Here is a 23049-nt window from a genome sequence, read left to right on the forward strand (position 1 = left end):
AGCATTATCTTTCTGAGTGAAGAAACAGACATGCTTGTGAAGACTCAGTGAATATGTTTGCTAAGGAGAGCAAGGCAAAATAATACAGGACAAAGGCAGATTGTCATTAAATAGAGTCTTCCTGTATCTCTATTAGACTGGCTCTCTTAAGTTTGCCTATATAATTTGTTCTCTATTGTGAAGTCATTAAAACCACCAATATATATATATATATATATATATATATATATATATATATATATATATATATATATATATAATATAGTATAATCACTCCTTCTTGCAAACACCCATTTGTTCACAACTTAAAATCAGTTTTTGTATGAGGTGAAATCAAAATTGACACTATTTACTTTATTAATGAACAATTGGTCTTACTGTGCATGATTCCTCAGTGCACATTTTTAGAAGTAAAACATTTTTGTTTATGTAATCTTTTACCAGAATGTAATAACAACTTTCCTTTTCGGCTGACATCATGAATCACTATTACTTTTTTAATCCTTCCCCTTCAACCACCTTAATCTATTTTGGTATGTAGCAACTGCATTTCACAATCCAGTCAAGTCACGATAGATACAGTGATGTTCTGCCCTACATTTTTTTCTCTTACTATTTCACTCTGAAAAACATCCAGTTATAGAAGGAAACTGGTTTGCAGATGGTGTTTTATATTTCTATTAATGGTTTGATTTTTTTATTTTTTATTTTTTTTTTTTGCATTTGACATTCATAATTAAACGCAACATTGCGAAACAGGGACATTGACCTACATATTATTTTAGGATTATTGCATTGTAGTACTTTCTACAATGTCTTTCTAATCTTAAATATAAACCGCGTGCATTAGAATAATAAAGACGCCGGCCTGATAGCCCAGCTGCTAATTAAAATAAGGACCCAGATGCAGTGTCTCCCATTTAGAGGTCACTGTTCATGTCTACTACTCTCTCTCTCTCTCTCTCTCTCTCTCTCTCTCTCTCTCTCTCCCCTCTCTCTCTCTTTCTGCTCCAGGAGGGTTGGGGTGTCTAATTACAACCCCAATTCTACAAAGTGATTTGTAAATTATATTCACCCTTTGCTATATTGAAAGCACTACAACTACACATTATATGATGTTTTAGTTGTGAATTTCATTGCTTTTTTGAAAATGTACAGTAATTTCAAATCCGATGATTGCAACACGCTCCAAGAAATTTTGGACAATTGAGTGTTTACCACTGTGAAACATTATCATTTCTTTTAATAACACTTATTACATTTGGGCACTGAAGACACAAGTTTGTTATGTTTAGTAAGTGGAATTTTCCCCCAATCATCCATTATGTAGGTCTTTAGCTGCACAATTGTACGGGGTCTTCGTTGTCGTATGGTGTGCTTCATAATGCACCACACACAGGGTCGGTGCCAGGATGAATTACCTGAGGGGGCATTTGGAATTTCTCAGGGGCACAGCTTTGTCACTTTACCCACTTTACATTTTTTTGTCTAATATGTGTCTAATCAAATTATCCTCTTAAATGCACACTTAAAAAAAAAAAAAATAAAATCATATTTTTAAGATTTAGGCATTTCAATTTCATAACAAAATTCCATGAAATCCAATTGAGTAATCTTTAACAAAATTAAACGTATCAATTGCATGACATTTTATCCATTTATCAAGCTCAATAATGTTCAAGAAAATTTCATGTTTAAGACAATTATCTTCTTAAAAAAAACATAGCAAAAGATAGTAAACCGCTGTACTCACAATTAGAACAACTGAATGCGCTGAGTGCTGGTGCTAAATGTCTTGAGGACCGCATCTCTCCACTCGTGCTTGCACTTTTCAGTTAAATCCTTTTCCAAGGCCAGCAGTACCAACTGGGCCTTGCGAGTGTGGAGCATCACTCTTCGGTGATCTGAGAAAATGTTCTTTAAAGTTGAAAAATTATTCTCATACATCGTCGTAGAGGCACCGAAAATCAAAGCACATTTTAGTGCAACCAACACACTGGGCATCGCCTCCAAAGTTTGCCATGAAAGAAGTCTCTGGGTTGTCCAATTTCCTCCCTCTTTGTTCATTTGAGTGCTGATAAAATTCTTTGCCACAACATATTCTGCCTCAACAATGGGGGAAGCTGTTAATTCCAGGTGTTTAATGGAGTCAATATCCTGGAAAGTTTAGTTCTCCGGATCCAAAGCCGCAAGTGCTTTTGCCAGCTTGCTGTTGCGCTCACTGAAGCGTGTCCATCTCTCCATGTATAGCATTGATTGCGCTATAATACAGTCTCCTTAATTCAGTCTTTTCATCGTCTCTGTATCCAATTGTCTCATTGACCACGTACATGTCCAAGTGTGCAGTTCTTGTACGTCTCCGTTTTTGTTTGTTTTTTCCCTTCCCTTTTCTCCCCAATTTGGCATGCCCTATTTACAATGAGCTCTAGGACCTCATGGTGGCGTAGTGACTCGCCTCAATCCGGGAGGCGGAGGACGAATCTCAGTTGCCTCCGCATCTGAGACAGTCATTCCATGCATCTTATCACATGGCTTGTTGAGCGCGTTACCTGACTCAGCGCATTCTAAAATTCTCAAAAATTGTTTTCTATGATTGTACACACACTGACTCAGCTGCTCGCCATCTGTCGGTGGCGCCCAGCAATGACTCCGGAGGCTGCTAGAAATTCTGCAGCGCACCGGAGCACCACGCACATCTTTTTCCATTAAATTCGACCCAAATCGTTATCAAAGTTCATAGATTATTTACATTAGCCATGACTGTATGATACATTGTGTATATGTATCTTTCATGTAACCTACACAATTTATTTTCAGTTACAAGTATGTCTTTTTGTGGTTTGACAGCTTGAATGAAGCTTATTCAAGGCTCTATAAAGAGAAATGGCATAATAAACCTCGCCATTTAAAATCATTCAGTTTGTGCAGTTGAACCGGTTTCATACACTAACCTGCAAACTCATCAATGTCACTTAGTTCATTCTTGAAGTTAAAAATCCTTCGTAACTTCTGTTTTATGGTGTCTAGATTCACAACTTTGGACTGCCACCTGCACCGCATTGACACATTCTTTGTGCGATACCTGTGCCTTGTCCTACCCACAACGTGGTGTGGTGCTTTTCGTCCAGTGTGTGAACGGCTTTAGAGTATTTTTTAGTACAGTGTTTCGTCCACATCGGCGAAAGATTGCAGAAGATAATGGAACCAAACGCCATAAAAATCATTCTTTTTTTTTCTTTCTTTCTTTCTTTTTTACAAAAATTGAATAAGAACTAGTTCTTTTTTCCCAACCCTACTTGTTACGGTGTAACCTGTAACTCTAAGGAATGTTCAACTATGAACGGCATAGAAATGTTGGATTTTTTCCGTGTGAACAGTAATCCTCAAAACTCCCTACTCCCTCCTTTTTTCTACAGTATATAACTAGTGTTTTTTAATAGCTGTACTCTCTCTCACGGTTTCTCCTAGAGAGGTATGTGACCTCAGAGTTAGCAGGTTGTGAATTATGAAGAAATTGAAACTTTTCTCAGGCAGGATCGAAAAAACAGGTGTACTGAGAGGATGAAGGACAGCCCGTAAATTAAAGGCTATGAGAGCTCTAGTGCACTAGGAACGGGGTGGTTGAGGGCTCTTGGGATCTTATGGGGGTCATAAGGTCATAAGTCAGCTCAGGAACGAACATATGGAGTTAAAAGCAGATCAGAAAGTTTTTGAAGGAGATTTTGCTTTGCTTTTTGGTCCTTAGGTGTCCCCATTTTCGCACACATGAGGACAAATATTGAGTGTGCTCACATAAACTGCTGTATGAAAATACACTGGAGCAAACAATGAACTTGGCTTGTCATCCGATAGAGTTACAAAACAAGAAGAGAAGATAATGTGTCCTCCGAGCATAGTGACATCATAACATTCAACATAAATTAAAGCTGACAACATCAAAGCCAACCAACAAGTCAAGTTAATCAAGAAAACCATCTTCTTTCAAATGTTTTTCTCTACACGATAAGTCCCTTCTCTTTTCTTTTAGCAGGCTATTAAATGTAACTTTGCCAATTAAAAATAAAGTAAAAATAACTGCATATTGATCTCTTTTTTAGATCATTTGAATCCATCTTGATATGCCATACCTCTAACAATTGGGGAAAGATTATTTATCTGTGGCTTTAAAGGTATCAATATTAAAATATTTTATGAGCTACAAAAATTATGTGTTGTCACCACTGGACCCCAAACGCCATTGGTTCTTGCATGTTTTGTGACCAAACGTCTTTGACGTCATTGGCACCACCTCCATTTTTGCTGTCCATATGATCTTTGTAGTAGATCTTTGAGTTTTTTTTTTGTTTTTTTTTTACTTTTTTTGGACGGGAAGATTATCAGTGAATAATAATTTAAAAAGCTGTCTGATGGATTTGTATGGATTATGGAAGTTTTATAGATTAGTTTAATGGAACTTTTATTGTGTGGCAAAGAGTGGCCATGTTATTCTTAAAAAATTAGCCTTTTTTGTTCCTTTTTTGAAGAAACAAATAGTAAGGGTTTGGAGAAACATGAGGTTTTCAGGCCATTTTTGGTTGCATTTTCATTTTTGGGTGAATTACTGCAAGTTATAGGCAGCAGCACTGGCCTGGTTTTCAAAGCCAAGAATACAATCACATGCTGTGTTGTGGAGGCCTTGCACTAATTTGTCTTTTTCTCTGAAAGAGTTATGGCATATCAGAGCTTGGCAATATACTGTAGTTGTCTGTGGGAGCCAAGACATATTAGAGTAAGGTTCTCCTTTAACAAACTGTAATTGTTGGTGCTTGTATTGTTGAGGAGCAGTGCTAGCTGTCAGCATATTAAAACCCCTTTAATTTCCAAACCTTTACCTGCTAGATCACTCAACGATCACACATAATTAGGTGCTCTGATGTACAGTTTTAGGATGCTAGGTCTTTTATTATAATTTACTGTATAATTCAGAACACACACCAAAATATTCTTGAGGAATAGTGCAGTACGTTTTTACAAGCACTAAGCAGAGCAACAACTGGCCACAATAAGGAGTGGATAGGCATGGCTACCATTTAAGTTTAACTTTATTGCAGAAAAGATATTCTGTGATGTCATAATGAAGTGGAAATTGACAAAGAGTACTGAGTCTGGTTTACACAGGCACTTTTTTCTTTCGGGAATGCAAAAGTCTCAGCAAGCAAGGCCTGTTTGCCTGAGAAAATGTCAATTGTATTGTAATAGGTGCAGAAAACTTGTTTTTGTCTTAAAAGAAATGAAAGATGTAAAAATCTGCACGCAACATACAAAAAGGAACATTAATTAAGATTTGTATTCACTCAGATCTAACAGCTAAAATTGCTTAGACGGCAATTTTAGTAAACCTCGAGAAGGAAGGCTTTGCTGTGACTAAGATAGTATAGATATAAAGAAATGAATGGTGCATCCGTTTGGCTCCTAATCCGAATGATGAAGACCGACAGTTCATGGCCACACTGATTCTAATTAACATGCTAATTGAAAATTTGAAGACAAAAAATGGGAGGCGAGCAAGTTACTTCAGCTGCTCCATCCTTTTCTTTGTGCTTTTATATAGTGAGAGACAGAAGGCAAAAAAGCTTTTGATTTGGACATTTTTTTATGTGACTGGTCTGGTAATGAAATAGTGGCCATCAACTGCAGCCAGATTTAAATAACTATGAGGCAATTTAAGAAATTAAAGAGGGTTATATCAGTATTGGACATCTGACACCAGACATTATGAGGTCATATTTTCGGCATCATTTTATATTTTCCTTAATTGGCATTGTGAGTTGGTGAAAATTTACATTCCGCTTATATTATATATCATATTATAAATCATATATCATATTTATTTCACTTAGGTTTCTAAGTAATTAATGGCTCAGAGTAAGTAAATGATATGCATGTTGTGGCAAAATGGTGAAAATAGCACTGTAACATTACACTTTTAACATATTAAAGAAAATGTGAATGGTGTTGTAGGTGGTTGCCAAGGCATTGCAATGTGGTTGCTAGGGTGTTCCGTTTGGCTGCTAGGAGTTGGTTACTGGTCTAAGTCAAACAAGCTCAACTCAAATTCATTCTGGTCCCTAAATATCTTTTGGTCCCTTATATAATATGTTGATGGGATTTTAACCCACTTTATCATCCAACAGATGAAAAAAGTCAAATCACTTAGACATATAATAACACATCTCTCCTCAACAAGCCACATTATTTGATATGCCATTCATGTCTGTAACAAGGTCTGAAACCAAGTTTACAGTAATACTATGGGTTAAGTTTTATTTATTTATTTATTTTTCAGTTTCCTAACTCTGGGTTCAATACAGGTAAAGCTCTATCGACAGCATCTGTGGCATAATGTTGATTACCACAAAAATAGATTTTTTTGTCTTATCCCTAATTTTCTTTAAAGAGCAAAAATCTGGGTTACAGTGAGGCACTAAAGAAATGGTGAAATTTGTGGTAATCAACATTATGCCACAAATGCTATCAAATGAGCTTTAATTGTATTGAAAACTGGAATATACTTCTTTAAGAATGAGCAATACTAACAGTTATGTATGCTTGGCTTAACGAATACTACTAAAGTAGATAATAGTTATGAACATGTTCGCCTATTTGTGAGACTCTTTTGATGGCATCAAACCACATTTTATTTGACATCATATGTAAACAAAATAGTTAAAAAATAAAACTATACAAAAACAATATAGCTGAGAGTTGTCTTTATAGCTGATAGACGATTGCCCATAACATTCAAAGGCAGACGGAACCCAAACTGTTCCATAACATCACTGCAGCACTGGATGTATTAGGGACAGATGTTGACCATCAGGACACTGTTCTTTCATCTGTTTTTCCCTGGCATATGAAAGTAGCGAAAATGTTGCCAGTGCCATTTTTGATTTGCGTTCCAGCAGATTTAGTGTGGTAAAAGGAGCTAATGCATTAGGAACACCATGGTGACCGTGACCATTGCTTCCAGATTTTGTTTTGAAAGCAGTGTTTAAAAAAAAAAAAGAACGAAAGAATGGAAGAAAGTAGCGGGGGGGGGTGGATTTATGTTCCTCTGCTCAATACTTTTGGCTCAGCAGATGGTAGTGGGGTGAGCCAATCAGCATTCTGAATTTATCTAACTAGTTGTGTAGTATAGTGGTGGAGTATTCAGCTGCGAGATCCTTTCACTGCATGTTGAGAGTAAAAGTTATTCCGTGTAATGTGTGTCCAAAGACGAGGTTCACGTGACCCATTTGTCATTGAATAATGTCTCTTTTAATACCCTTTCTGTTCTCTACAGTTATTGATCAAAAACAAAAACATTTAATTCTAATCACACTGTAAAAAAAATCCAGTTGTTTTTTAAAAAAAAAAAAGAAAAAGAAAGAAACTGGCAGCTTTGGTTGCCAGAATAATTATGTAAAAAATACAGTAAAAATGTAAACAACTTTACAGAACAACCTGTACATTTTACAGTTTAAAACTGTTGTTTTTATATCTGCTGAGCCAAACATATTGAATTTATTGACATGTTTGACTCGATATGAGCAGAGTTAACTCACTACATCTTTGAACTGAAAACTTTACAAATTTGAGTTAGTTTAATGAATTGAACTGTTTGCCTGTAGACCTTTCGAGAATACATAATACAGTCATTGTGTCGATCATGGATATAAGGCATGTAAATAGTGTATTTTGTAATTATACATGGGTTAAAAGTGGTCTCTTTAACCTGAAGCACCACATCACATCCTGCATGTTAGAAACTGACAGCTGTGTTGAAAATATTGTTTTTGTGACTTTTTGAGTTGTGTCTCATTCTGGTGAAATATTTCAATTTGTTTCATGACCTGTAATTATGTTGTCAGCAGTCCCTTCAGCGAAGATTCAAGTAAAAACAAGTTAAGGTTTGATTATATGAGTGCACATAGTGTGATTACAAAAGAGACATTTGAATATATATATATGTACACAGTGGTTTGAAAAAGTGTTTGCCCCCTTCCTGATTTCTTATTTTTTTGCATGTTTGTCACACTTAAATGTTTCAGATCATCAAACAAGTTTAAATATTAGTCAAAGATAACACAAGTAAACACAAAATGCAGTTTTTAAATGAAGGTTGTTATTAAGGGAAAACAAAATCCAAACCTACATGGCCCTGTGTGAAAAAGTGATTGCCCCCTAAACCTAATAACTGGTTGTGCCACCCTTAGCAGCAACAACTGCAATCAAGTGTTTGCGATTAACTTGCAATGAGTCTTTTACAGCGCTGTGGAGGAATTTTGGCCCACTCATCTTTGCAGAATTGTTGTAATTCAGCCACATTGGAGGGTTTTTGACCATGAACTGCATTTTTAAGGTCATGCCACAGCATCTCAATAGGATTCAGGTCAGGACTTTGACTAGGCCACTCCAAAGTCTTCATTTTGTTTTTCTTCAGCCATTCAGAGGTGTTCTTGCTGGTGTATTTTGGATCATTGTCCTGCTGCAGAACCCAAGTTCGCTTCAGCTTGAGGTCACGAACAGATGGCCGGACATTCTCCTTCAGGATTTTATGGTAGACAGCAGAATTCATGGTTCCATTTATCACAGCAAGTCTTCCAGGTCCTGAAGCAGCAAAACAGCCCCAGACCATCACACTACCACCACCATATTTTACTGTTGGTATGATGTTCTTTTTCTGAAATGCGGTGTTACTTTTACGTCAGATGTATTGGGACACACACCTTACAAAAAGTTCAACTTTTGTCTCGTCAGTCCACAGAGTATTTTCCCAAAAGTCTTGGTGATCATCATGATGTTTTCTGGCAAAAATGAGACGAGCCTTAATGTTCTTTTTGCTCAGCAGTGGTTTTCGTCTTGGAACTCTGCCATGCAGGCCATTTTTGCCCAGTCTCTTTCTTATGGTGGAGTCATGAACACTGACCTTAACTGAGGCAAGTGAGGCCTGCAGTTCTTTGGATGTTGTTGTGGGGTCTTTTGTGACCTCTTGAATGAGTCGTCGCTGCGCTCTTGGGGTAATTTTGGTCGGCCGGCCACTCCTGGGAAGGTTCACCACTGTTCCATGTTTTCGCCATTTGTGGATAATGGCTCTCACTGTGGTTCTCTGGAGTCCCAAAGCTTTAGAAATGGCTTTATAACCTTTTCCAGACTGATAGATCTCAATTACTTTCTTTCTCATTTGTTCCTGAATTTCTTTGGATCTTGGCATGATGTCTAGCTTTTGAAGATCTTTTGGTCTACTTCACTTTGTCAGGCAGGTCCTATTTAAGTGATTTCTTGATTGAGAACAGGTGTGGCAGTAATCAGGCCTGGGTGTGGCTAGAGAAATTGAACTCAGGTGTGATAAACCACAGTTAAGTTATGTTTTAACATGTGGGGCAAACACTTTTTCACACAGGGCCATGTAGGTTTGGATTTTGTTTTCCCTTAATAATAACAACCTTCATATAAAAACTGCATTTTGTGTTTACTTGTGTTATCTTTGACTAATATTTAAACTTGTTTGATGATCTGAAACATTTAAGTGTGACAAACATGCAAAAAAATAAGAAATCAGGAAGGGTGTTTTTCACACCACTGTATATATTATTATTATTATTATTATTTATTTTTTTGCATAAGAAAATAAATTTGCATTAGACATCATCCTCAGAGTTCTAACTTACAAAATAAAGTGTAAAAAAGTACAACAACACAATTGCATTCATATTTCATTTTTATGTTATATTATGTACAATAAAGCACTAAACCTAAATGGTTTATTTTACTACTACTACAATAACAACTACTACTACTACTACTACTACTACTACTACAAATAATAATAATAAATCACATTATCTTTGGATATTATAGTCTTATGAGTAGACCTGCACAGAATCTGCAGAATTCAGATGCCAGTTCCTCACAAATTTGCATTAAAACATTATTTTATTCATCAAATTCATTAAGTGCCATAATTCTGGTAGACAAAGTCCCTGATTAAACAGAATAAAAATTTACGTTATGGGTGCTGTGAAGTGAACATGTGCTTTGCATCATAGCTGCATTGACCAATCAGCATCAAAATATTTGATAAAATAACCATATACTATGGTGATGATATATGCACCCATAGTGTTGAAAGTGTGGTTTGGTCACTGAGCTTGTGCACAAGGTTATATGTAATAATCATTTAAGGTGTAAATTAAAGGTTTGTTTTATTTAAATAATTTTAAGATTCATGATTTATATAATTTGTTTTATAAATCATAATCTGCTTTCCGTTATGGACACAAACCCCTTCCTTTGAGCACTGCCTAAGAGCAAAATCCATTTAGTTAAGTTGATATACAGTGATTTTTTTTGGGTGCAGAGTAAATCTCTCAATGTGAATCACGCCCACTCTATCCCACAGTTCCCCTCGGGCTAAAGATTGCAATTCCATTTAACATTGTCATGAAATTTCCATTGAGATCTGCAACTGAGTAGCTTTTTGAGGTTTGGGACTGTGTTTTCTGTGTGTCGACTACTTATAAACCAGTGTTGTCAAGACCAGCGTTTGAAGGTTTTTCCATTTTAATTGCTTTAGAATGGATGCAAATCGTGCTGCCGTGCTGTGATCTCAGCAAAATGTGTTTGAGTGCACATGTTTCTGCATGTAAGCGTGTATAAAAGTGTGTGTGTGCATGTGAATGTGTGTTTTTGTGTCTGGAAATGGCAGATATCTCCTGCTGTTTGTTCAGCTTGCCTGACTCTGGATCAGATAGCCAGCGAACTGTGACAAAACCTCTCATTGGAAAAATCATCCCGTAATTATTCCTAAATTGTAAATTAACTGCTCAGCTAGATAGAAATGCCCTCTTTCCCATTTTGTGGGGTTCTGAGTTAATTTAATTTAAAGAATGCCATCTCAATATTCATTTATTTATAGAATTTATTGTAATGTCTTGGAATGCCTTCTAAGGCAGCATTCTAACTGAAATAGAACACTCGTGTATGAAGACTGATACAACGTGAGACTTTAAAGTTGCACTCAGTGACTTTTGTTTGTGTCATCTTGGACTTACACTGACGCCTAGTGGTGTGGATGCAGCATCATTTAAAATCAATAGTACAGATGCCATTGTAAAAATGCACTATTCACAGTCAGCCGTGATTACTTTAATCCATGAGTTAAAGTGTCCAATAACAGGGCGGTTACTGAGATTAAGCGAGTAGTATTTAACTGCTCATGGGATTCTAACATGGCAGCCCCCATGTGGGAATTTAATTCCATGTAAAATGAAACAGCTTTTATAAGGTTGCTGATATGACTGGAGTCATCATCTCATGTGAGTGGTCATGATTTTACACAAATGTTTCAAAATTACAATTAATTTCTTAAGAAGTAAAACTTTTTTAATGAGGAAAACATTACAGAGCAGACCTTTAATAAGTATACAACTACAAAGCACCCAATAGTGAATCTTTAAGTATGCCAAACTGTTTTTATCAAAACCTTCTGCTGCCTACGTCTGCAGCTCACTAGGTTTTTTTTTAAAAGAGTGCATATCACACTATATAAGCACAATTGTTAGTAAAATTTGTGTTCCCAGGACAATAACGTCCTGGTTACTTTCGTAACCTCCGTTCCCTGATGGAGGGAATGAGACGTTGTGTCGATGTAGTGACACTAGGGGTCACTCTTGGGAGCCCCATACACCTCTGCTTTTTGAAAAAAGGTCAATGGGAATTGGCGAGTGGAATTTGCATACCACTCCCCCGGACATACGGGTATAAAAGGAGCTGGTATGCAACCACTCATTCAGGTTTTGTGCTGAGGAGCCAAGACATGGTCCCGGTCATTTCAGCAGGTAGTTCAGTGTTGTGGCAAGAGGGACACAAAGTTTCATTCCCTCCATCAGGGAACGGAGGTTACGAAAGTAACCAGGACGTTCCGTATCTGTCACTCACTCGACGTAGTGTCGATGTAGTGACACTAGTGGTCCCTATACAAAATGCCACAACTAGATGAACTGTGTTACGTGGACTGGTGTTGCGAGATGGGCAGACCGCTGTGTGCCTCGTAGCCAGCGCATCAGGCTGTCACATAACCATTCCCAACACTCTTATGAGTGTCGAATGGTCATTCGGGAACAAGTCGACTGCCCAAAAAAGGCAAGCCCAGCTGTGGCCTATTTTCCTCTTTTTTTCTCCCCAAAAAGAGTGGAATTTGTTAACCGACTAGGGGCCATAAATGTCTGCATCGGTGGGGTGTCACTCCCAAGGGGAAGACACTGCGGAGACCACACCCCGCCCAGAGAAAAGGGGGGGGGGGGGTTATTTTGAGTGGAAATACGTCACATGGTCTTACCGAGTCTTGTCGGAAGTATGTCATGTGGAGAAGTCCCATGGTAGGTCCTACCCGAAGGGGGGAGGAGTTTCTACAAACATGGTGACTGGGGGCAGAGGGGCCTCTGCCCAAGGAAGATGCAGTTTACTGACAGGGAAACGATTTAGCGGAAGATATCACATGGGGTCACCTACAGGGAACAAGCACATGTGGAGCACCTACCTCAATACAGGGCCTAATTAGCACATGTACTGGGCCGGCAGTGAGTTTCTCCACAAACTCATCTGCCACAGGGCTAAGGAGGAATGTCATCCAGGGATCACAGCTTGTGAACACGACTGGGAGTCAAAAGCGCACATCTTCACCTCATGGGAGGGGAAAGGCGCTATGCGCAAGTGGTACACCCGGCCAGCTGTCCCAGAACTTACCAGCTCATACCTGACAACACACGGGACAAAACCGGCTCAACCCGGAGATTATAGAACCTCGCAAAGGTGTTGGGTGTTGCCCAGCCCGCTGCTCTGCAGATGTCTGCCAAAGAGGCTCCACTGGTCAGGGCCCAGGAGGCCGCTACATTCCTAGTAGCTCGTAGCCCCACGGGGGCGGCATGTCCTGAGCATGATATGCCATCACGATGATGTCAGCGACCCAGTGGGCGATCCTCTGTTTAGAGACAGCGCTTCCTTTCCGCTGTCCACCAAAGCAGACAAAGAGCTTCTCAGAGCTTCTAAAGCTCTGCGTGCGATCCAAATAGATGCGTAAAGCTCGCACCGGACACAGCAATGCCAAGGCTGGGTCTGCCTCCTCCTGGGGCAGCGCTTGCAGGTTCACCACCTGATCCCTAAAAGGGGTCGTGGGAACCTTGGGCACATAGCCCGGTCGGGGTCTCAGGATCATGTGAGAGTAACCCGGACTGAAATCCAGGCACGATTCACTGACAAAGAACGCCTGCAGGTCCCCAACCCTCTTGATGGAAGTGAGCACAGTCAGGAGGGCAGTCTTCAAAGAGAGCGCGTCTACACCGAGGGGTGCCTCGGTCAGGGCGTACCAAAGCGGGCAGTGGGAGGATTCCCGGGAAGCAAACAGGTCTACCTGTGCTTGACTGAATCGATTCCAAATCAGCTGGACCACCTGGGGGTGGAGTCTCCACTCTCCCCTGATTGTAACCTGTCATGACAGCGCGTCCGCTGCGGTGTTGAGGTCGCCCGGGATGTGAGTAGCTCGTAGCGACTTGAGGCGCTGGTGACTCCAGAGGAGGAGACGGCGGGCGAGTTGTGACATGCAACGGGAGTGTAGACCACCTTGACGTTTGATGTACCGTCGCCATGTTGCCATGGCCATGTTCTCGCAATGAGGACAAGACCCATCCACGAACGAAGTCTCCGAGTGGGCAGCGCCCAGACATGTAAGACAGCAATCGTGGCCGTCAGAAGCGGAGAGGTAACGACCACAACCAGGAATAACACACAAATGGAGAAGTCGCTGAAATGCTCCGTAAAATCCAGCAGTTTGAGGTGATCGGTAGGGAGAAATTGAATTCAGTGCACTGAATGCAACCGCTCGGCTCCGAAGAGAAAATCTGAATGAGTGGTTGCATACCAGCTCCTTTTATACCCGTATGTCCGGGGGAGTGGCATGCAAATTCAGATAGGGAATAATATATATACTGTGTATATATATATATATATATATATATATATATATATATATATATATATATATATAATATACAGGTGCATCTCAATAAATTAGAATGTTGTGGAAAAGTTCATTTATTTCAGTAATTCAACTCAAATTGTGAAACTGGTGTATTAAATAAATTCAATGCACACAGACTGAAGTAGTTTAAGTCTTTGGTTCTTTTAATTGTGATGATTTTGGCTCACATTTAACAAAAACCCACCAATTCACTATCTCAAAAAATTAGAATATGGTGACATGCCAATCAGCTAATCAACTCAAAACACCTGCAAAGGTTTCCTGAGCCTTCAAAATGGTCTCTCAGTTTGGTTCACTAGGCTACACAATCATGGGGAAGACTGCTGATCTGACAGTTGTCCAGAAGACAATCATTGACACCCTTCACAAGGAGGGTAAGCCACAAACATTCATTGCCAAAGAAGCTGGCTGTTCACAGAGTGCTGTATCCAAGCATGTTAACAGAAAGTTGAGTGGAAGGAAAAAGTGTGGAAGAAAAAGATGCACAACCAACTGAGAGAACTGCAGCCTTATGATTGTCAAGCAAAATTGATTCAAGAATTTGGGTGAACTTCACAAGGAATGGACTGAGGCTGGGGTCAAGGCATCAAGAGCCACCACACACAGACATGTCAAGGAATTTGGCTACAGTTGTCGTATTCCTCTTGTTAAGCCACTCCTCAACCACAGACATCGTCAGAGGCGTCTTACCTGGGCTAAGGAGAAGAAGAACTGGACTGTTGCCCAGTGGTCCAAAGTCCTCTTTTCAGATGAGAGCAAGTTTTGTATTTCATTTGGAAACCAAGGTCCTAGAGTCTGGAGGAAGGGTGGAGAAGCTAATAGCCCAAGTTGTTTGAAGTCCAGTGTTAAGTTTCCACAGTCTGTGATGATTTGGGGTGCAATGTCATCTGCTGGTGTTGGTCCATTGTGTTTTTTGAAAACCAAAGTCACTGCACCCGTTTACCAAGAAATTTTGGAGCACTTCATGCTTCCTTCTGCTGACCAGCTTTTTAAAGATGCTGATTTCATTTTCCAGCAGGATTTGGCACCTGCCCACACTGCCAAAAGCACCAAAAGTTGGTTAAATGACCATGGTGTTGGTGTGCTTGACTGGCCAGCAAACTCACCAGACCTGAACACCATAGAGAATCTATGGGGTATTGTCAAGAGGAAAATGAGAAACAAGAGACCAAAAAATGCAGATGAGCTGAAGGCCACTGTCAAAGAAACCTGGGCTTCCATACCACCTCTGCAGTGCCACAAACTGATCACCTCCATGCCACGCCGAAATGAGGCAGTAATTAAAGCAAAAGGTGCCCCTACCAAGTATTGAGTACATATACAGTAAATGAACATACTTTCCAGAAGGCCAACAATTCACTAAAAATGTTTTTTTTATTGGTCTTATGATGTATTCTAATTTTTTGAGATAGTGAATTGGTGGGTTTTTGTTAAATGTGAGTCAAAATCATCACAATTAAAAGAACAAAAGACTTAAACTACTTCAGTCTGTGTGCATTGAATTTATTTAATACACGAGTTTCACAATTTGAGTTGAATTACTGAAATAAATGAACTTTTCCACGACATTCTAATTTATTGAGATGCACCTGTGTATATATATAATGTTTTTTTTTTTAAGTGGCTTAAATGTCATAAACCATTTAAAAGTGAGTTAGGTTATATAGAATACTTGCTTATCTTCATTGTATGCCATCTATCAGTATTTCTCTTCATTTTGCACTCTTGCAAATAAGTCAGTCATCGTCAAGCTGGGATTCTTTTAGCATGGAACCTCAACTGTTTTGCCCACAACAAAGTGTGGCAGTGGTTGAAGATTTATGCGTGTCAGACATGAATGCGGGGTGCAATATTTCTGCTTCAAAGCCTTGATCTCTTGTGAATTAGCTGAGGTTCTGTCACACTCTTATTAAATTCAGAAGAATTCCCCTTCTATTGTCGTCTTGGCACTTTGCTAATGATTTTGGTAGCTGTAAGGCTGGATGAGACCTCATAGTGTTGAAAGGTTTTTTAACAGATATTGTTTTTGAAGAACCATGACCCTGAAGGAATTTATCATTGATCTCAAACTGAGTCTTTTTTTTTTTTTTTTTCACAATTTGTATGTTCACAATGTATTTGTCATGAAGTGTTTGTGTTGGATAATTGAATACATTTTGTGTTGCACTGAGCAAAGAAATCTGAGCTATAATGACTGGTGGAAATAACATTAATATAAACAGGGGAGTGGTGCTTTTTTTTTAGCCAATCCCAAACATTTTATGTCTGTGAATCATTTTTGCTTGTATGGGATTGCTGACATCGCGTTGGCATCGCTGGGTCAGAAATTAAGGGGAACTTTGGAGAACGTGAGAGTTCTTCACTTTGTGGCACAAATACCCCAAAAAATACCCTCATAATACATTTCTCTGATATTGTTCTTATATTCTATTCTAGGCCTAGTTATTCATAAAATATCAGTTGGTGTTGGTTTAATTTTATTTATGAATGTATGATATTTTTAAATACAATTTTATAATTTAATTGTGAATTTATGCATGATTTATTTGAAGTACAAAATATGTTTCTTTATTAGGGGATGTTTTTTTTTTTTTTTTGCTAACCATATACTGTACAAGTTAAAAACTTAATTTAAGACTCTGACTGGCTGTCTTTGGTGGGCAGGGTTTTTGAGAGAGTGCGTGTGGTGAAAGTTAGCAAAATGTTGGAAGTTAGCAAAACAGCTGAAATAGCTTATAACACCTTTAAGTTATCTTCAACAAATCAAAAGTTCCCTCTAAATGCACAATTACCTTCACAGAGAGCAACAAATCGTCCTCTGAAAATTGAGGAAGCGCACGGAGTGAAACCTCTTGAAGTGTAGCAGTCAGATTGAAGGTGGCTTGTCCTTGTGGAGAGCTTCATCATTAATCATGGCTGTAACTCTGGCTTTTATAACCTTGCATTCAGCAGCTGTGCCCTTTCACCACGGTCTTCAGACTCTGAAGTGGCTTTCATTTACTCGCCACAGAAGAGCTCATTGTACCTAACACTTTAACCTCTGAGGCCTGAGCGATGCCCATCATGTGCTCCGTTTAGCTGCGCGAGACCTCGCAGCTGTTCTGGCTTTCACAGGCTTGCTGTGATTTTGACGTAGATTTATTGGATTATTTGTAGAGCACTTGAAACGCTATGAGCACGGTGACTCTGTGAGCTACAAGCTTTCGCACCAGTGCTAATCAGATGTTCTCCTTGTAGAATTCCTGGCTGTTTTGGTCTGTGGATGTTGGATGTGCTTCTGGTTAACCTGTCAGCTAAAGATTAGGCTTATTTGTCTAGACTTTATATTCTTTAGCTAAGGATGTAAAGTAGTACATGCATACTCACTACATTGAACCACATTGTGCAATTTAACTTATAAAAAATGGATGAAAGCTTTTCAAAGCCAAACTCCCCTGCTTTGTTCATAGATTAAATCATATTTATTGCTTGTTTTTTAGTTAAATGAGTTAGTGTAAATCATTTAATGGAATTGTTTAACTCTTTTAGTGGCACTGTTGCATTCATGATTCTGATTGGTTGACCAATGTTCCAGGAGTCATTTGCCAGAATTCCAAAGCAGGCAAAAGTCACGGATTTCAATATGAACTCAAAACATTTCTCCAATTCTAAGACCAAATTCTCTGAGCTGTGCAATCCATATTGATTTTATAGCTCTATACAATTGTCTAGTTTGCTTCTGTTTTTTATTTTTCCTAAGGAAGTTTAGAAGAACAACATGGTCAGATGGGAAATTGACATGTTGCTTTTTAAAGTTCATGTACCCTGAAATCAACCTCAATTAGCCAAATTACTGACAGGTGCAATGCCGTATCAGACATTTTTGCTTAAATTCATTCAATTTCTCTCTATCTCTACTGATTGCACGAGCTACATCCGAGACACAAGTTCTTGTCCTGTGGGAACCAGGAACGAATTGTATTTGGATAAACAAAGGTAAGAGCGAATCAGAGGTTGCATTTTTGCTCTAAAATTACCTTTTTACTCCAAGGTTAGGTTTGGGGTTTAGGTGAGGCAGTACAGTTGGTAAAATATGCATTCCTGTTGACTGTATTTTATCATTTAAAACTAAAAATACAGTTCGCTCTTGGCACCACTCTGTGGACATTTCACCTGGAAACTACAGTAGAGCTTTCCTACTTGCCTACATGTTATAACAAGACTTCCAGCTTCTGTTACTGGGGGCAGTGATTCAATTTTAGGTAATCACAGACCAATTTTAGCAGTAAAACCTTTGACCTACTGTTGCTGATCAGTGTGAGAAGAAAGGCCACATCCACACAAATTGGTTTTGTATGAAAACTCTGTTTTCAATTTTAAAACTCAGTTTTCCATGTCCCAACGGCTTAGTTTTCCATAATATACGATACTAGAGAGCATTTTCAAATGAAAACATATTGATATGGACGTGACCTTGATACTTGAATGAGAATTACATTAAGTCTCCTAAGCTATAAAAGAGCAACCTCTAAGCAATAAAATGTTCCTCTTGACCAATGCTAAGAACCTCAACAGCACTGTAGATATTTAGATGACCACAACTTTAGGTAATATTGAGATGCCAGACTGTCTGTTGCTCCTAAAAGCTCCTGCAGCTCTCTGAAACCACCCTCTAATTTCCCCCTGCCATCTCTCCCCATTCCCTGTGTGTACGTCCCTTTACAGAAGGAAAACCTCGGCTGTAGTCTCTCATTATAATGCTTGGTTTCCTGCCTACTGTGTGGATCACAACACACTCATATGCATAATCCCTCCCTTGGTACTTTTCAATAGTACTGGAGCTAATCATACCCACAAAGAACCATGGACCCTGGTGTGGCCCAGCTGGTGCCCTGATAATATTCACTCATGAGCTCTCTCAGCACTGGCTCTGTCCTTGTTATCTGATGTTGTGTAATATAGTCGCTCCATAGTGAACAAACCCCATCATCTACCTTTCCCCTGCATTTATACTTCAGATAGAGCATTTGTATTCAATTGCAGCATGACTACACCATCCAAGGTCTCTCTTTCTCTGCACTTATTTGTTTCCACCATTTGACTAAATTAAACATCTTTTAAAAGTAAATGCCCTTAAGCAGAATATATACATATAATTAATTATAATTCAGGCATGAACACATTTCCCTCTATCTCTACTGATAGTGTGTTGCACAAGCTACCTCCAAGGCACAAGTTCTTGTGCAAAAAATTATAATTTGCTATCAAAATATAAGGAATGTTAAAGTGCTCTGATTGACATGGGAACTCATTCTTTTCTACACAATTCCTTTGGCTTCTCCTACCTTTGAAATATTTAACCAACTGATTATTAACTCAACAAATGGCCTTGATTTTTAGAGCCTCTGAATTGTATTGTTGGTGTGTATTTGGGTTGGTTTGGTCCCACAGTTATTGAGCCAGTTCATCACATTCATCTCTAATCAATGCAGCTAGAACTCTAGAAAGCTGTGTGTTCACTCTTTCCCGTGTGCATGGGGGACATCCTCTTAATGTGCCCCTACAGACATGTCAGCTAGTCGCATAAGGTTTGGTTTAATTAGTCATCAGGCGAGGGATAGGCTAAATGGATTGTGTGGATCAGGGCCATTTCAATCTGGGGGAGCACCAGGTTTTTGCTCCTGTGTCCTCTAGGGCAGCTGGGCACACCACCTGTTAATGAGCAGTGAAGTGTTCTATCCAAATACACCATTCCATCCAATAAACAGTGAAGACCAGAATGCAAACTCAGTTACTTTGATTTTTTTAAATTGAGAAGACATAATATCTACACTTTATGTATATTTTAAAGCATTCTATATCAATTAGATTTATTCAAGGTCTTTTTTTTTTTTTTTTTTTTTTTTTATGTGGTAGTGTTCCATAAGCATATCTTTGATCTGAGGTTGTTTTTAATAGTTATGGGCAGGCCGACTTGGACTTCGTGGCCTTTTATCTAGAGATGGGTATCACCAACCACCTCATGATATGTTATGCATCATGATACATACATTATCTCAGCATTCAGTATATCACAAAACATGATATCATAATTGGATCACACTTGAAGTTCAGCCACAGATTTGAAGCAAGTCTGGTTATATTTTTGCTAATAATGTACATTTGGTTGATCTTGTTTAATGAGTTATTGCACTGCAAATAACTGGGGTTCTGGGAGCTGAATAACGGGAAAGTCTAATTTATGGTGTCAATACACAAACAGACTGTTCTGACTCTAAAGTCGATTCCATTACCGGTTTTACCAATATGTTTGCATGCTTGCTGTTGTATTGTCATGAACTTGATCTGCTGAGTAATGAAAATGTCCTGTAACATTGTTGAAAATGAATGTGAGGGCATCTAATGCAAGCTAAGATCAAAAGATAGCCAACAGTCTCCTACCGGTTACGGCCTTGTGATTGTGCGAACTCACTCTGTGAGATGTTTACTGAAAAACTGCTTCCTCAGCATAAGCAGGACAAAAGTGTACCTGTTCTGCACCAGATAGCCTACAACAACACAGAACTTAGCAAATGTGGATCAATATATTAGTTACATTTAACCTCTTTAAAATCCAACCAAACACTCTGTTACTACTTTAAAATGAATACAAACAGTAACATTGTCTGGAAAGCATTCATAGTACGCTTGCGGTAGGGTGAACGAAAGGACAGACAGTAGTCACACTTCCGTGAGGCCTAAGTACTCTCCAATGACTTCCTTTTGTTTTGCCTGTCTGTCTTTTATCCTTGCAAATGATGCCAATCTTCATTCACGGCCCTGACAGGCTGCTTCCCAGTCATCTGGACAATTCTGACTCCCTTTATATTAAACAGGCCCCTTCACCTCCCCTTGTCCCAAATTAACCCCCTGTCAGTGCCCAACAATGAAAGTGGGCATGGCCCAGTCTGATTTATCCCACACTTGGCCATGATGGGGGCATCAGCCCCACCCCTCTGCCTGGTCCTCTTTTCTGAATCCAGCATAGAGGAGGGATGTCAGTCCATCACCGATTGGGGGAATTAGTTTAGTCAATGACTGTATATAGGCTAAAGCTAAAGAGGGTGTGTGTCAGTGACTTTGTGTGTGTATTTGCAGTTGGGTAGTCCTAGTTCTGCCCATGCGCTTTCTAAAGAGGTGTCTGCTGCAAAAGGCACACATTGTCACTTATCAGACATAGACACAGATGTTTAGGGCACATAGAGATGCAGAACGTATTGCTTGCACCTTTTTAAGCTTGTGAAGACAAGGAAACCACCATCATTTCCATGACCTGCACCTAAAAAGTCTTGGGCTCGTCATCTCTTGGCTTCCTCCAATGGATTAATGGATGATAATTAATGATTAAGACCCAGGAGCACCAATATATGATTTTTTTTTACCAGTATATGTAGTTTTGATAACAATGCAGTTTGTAGGTTGTAACTGGAGATGGGGATATTTTAAAAGACACTGTCTACAGAGCCTGTTTCTGCTTATTTGCTGGTATCAGTGTTACTGGGGTGCTAACATGTTGCCGGTGGCCCATTACTCTTTGCTTGGAGTCTCAGAGCCTGTGTTACTTCCAACAGACGCGGGGACTCAGGAGGGGACTAGCAATAGGGCCACAGAGGCCCCGACTGCGGAACACGATGACGACAACACTCTGGGCTACACAGGTACTGCTGCTTTCATCTTATCTTACTCTTCTGTATTCATCAGAAGGACTTTGTTTTTCTTACACAAGCCATTTATTTCTATTCTTCCCATTCCTATCCATTATTTGTCATGTTATAACCTGGTCTATTGTGTTTTATTGGCTTGCACCTGGTTAAATGTGCTGAAGACAAACAAAAAAACAGTGCTGAAATATTACATTTTAATAATAAATTAAATTTTGATTAAATAGTGCATATTTTCCTTGGGATTTTGGACATAAAAATAAAAATAAAATAAAAAATCTTTACAAGATTTGTAATGTCACATGATAAGTTACAAAAGTTCCCCTAAAAATGAAAATTCCATCATCATTTATTTGTTGTTACGAACCTGTATGAATTTATCTGTGATGAAAATGTTAGCCTCAGTCTCCATTCACTTTCATTGTATCTTTCAGTTGCAACAACATGAGGATGCGAATGATTTTGAGATTTTTATGATACATTTTTCCTTTTTTTTCTTTTTTTTCATTGGTAAACTATCCATTTAAGATGTGGCCCATTTCTGATCCAGTAATTTCTAGTGCTTCACTCTCTTATTCTGCCTTTGGGTTTCCACGGATGGCTTTGCATCACCTTCAGCTAAAATACAAATTCTGCTGGTGTCATCTGCATTAACCAAGGTTTTCTCATATTTCATCTAGACCTTTGACTTTTAGAAAACTTTCTTCAATATTTTTACAAAATAATTTTGTGATGCTAGGTTATAACATGACAAATTTTTATTAAGAAGTGACCCATTTCTGATCCAATAATTTCTAGTTCTTTTTCACCATCTCATATTGCACCTCTGAATTTCCATGAATAGCTTTGCCCTTCAGCTTAAGCACAAAGTCTGTTTGTGCCTTCTACATCTAGCAATGTTTTCTCATTTATAAACAGTTTATATTCTTCACAAAGTGTTACTTCAGTCAAGATGATTTGTGGAAATTGGACACCCTCTCCATGTTATTTCGGAGATATGCCTAGAACTTTCTGATGCTTGTGACATAAAGGAAGAGTCAGCCAGAACCTCAATTTCCAGATTAAATGCACTCAGATGAGATGAGTCAATCGGTGAGAGAAGATCCCTGACCCTTTTTGCTTAAGTGGAAATAGAGTTCACCTTCCAAGGGCCCTGGGGCCAAAGCAGAGAATCTCCTACAGTGTGTGTGTGTGTGTGTGTGTGTGTGTGTGTGTGTGTGTGTGTGTGTGTGTATTATCCTTGGAGAAAACTTGCTAGAATTCTGACCTTCGTTTGGGAAACAAGTGGATAAGTGAAAAGGCAGCTTTCTCTCC

General features: G+C 38.9%; 1 protein-coding gene across 1 annotated transcript in view; it reads left to right on the forward strand.

The window, feature by feature from the left end:
- LOC127422473 (roundabout homolog 1-like) overlaps nucleotides 1–23049 on the forward strand; it is a 375425-nt gene that overhangs the window by 105614 nt on the left and 246762 nt on the right. The window contains exon 3 of the mRNA XM_051666005.1: nucleotides 21646–21732. Within this exon, the coding sequence (XP_051521965.1) occupies nucleotides 21646–21732 (87 nt within the window). The remainder of the gene's footprint in view (nucleotides 1–21645; nucleotides 21733–23049) is intronic.

This window comes from Myxocyprinus asiaticus, chromosome 31, assembly GCF_019703515.2.
Source record: "Myxocyprinus asiaticus isolate MX2 ecotype Aquarium Trade chromosome 31, UBuf_Myxa_2, whole genome shotgun sequence".
In the NCBI taxonomy this organism is placed as follows: domain Eukaryota; kingdom Metazoa; phylum Chordata; class Actinopteri; order Cypriniformes; family Catostomidae; genus Myxocyprinus; species Myxocyprinus asiaticus.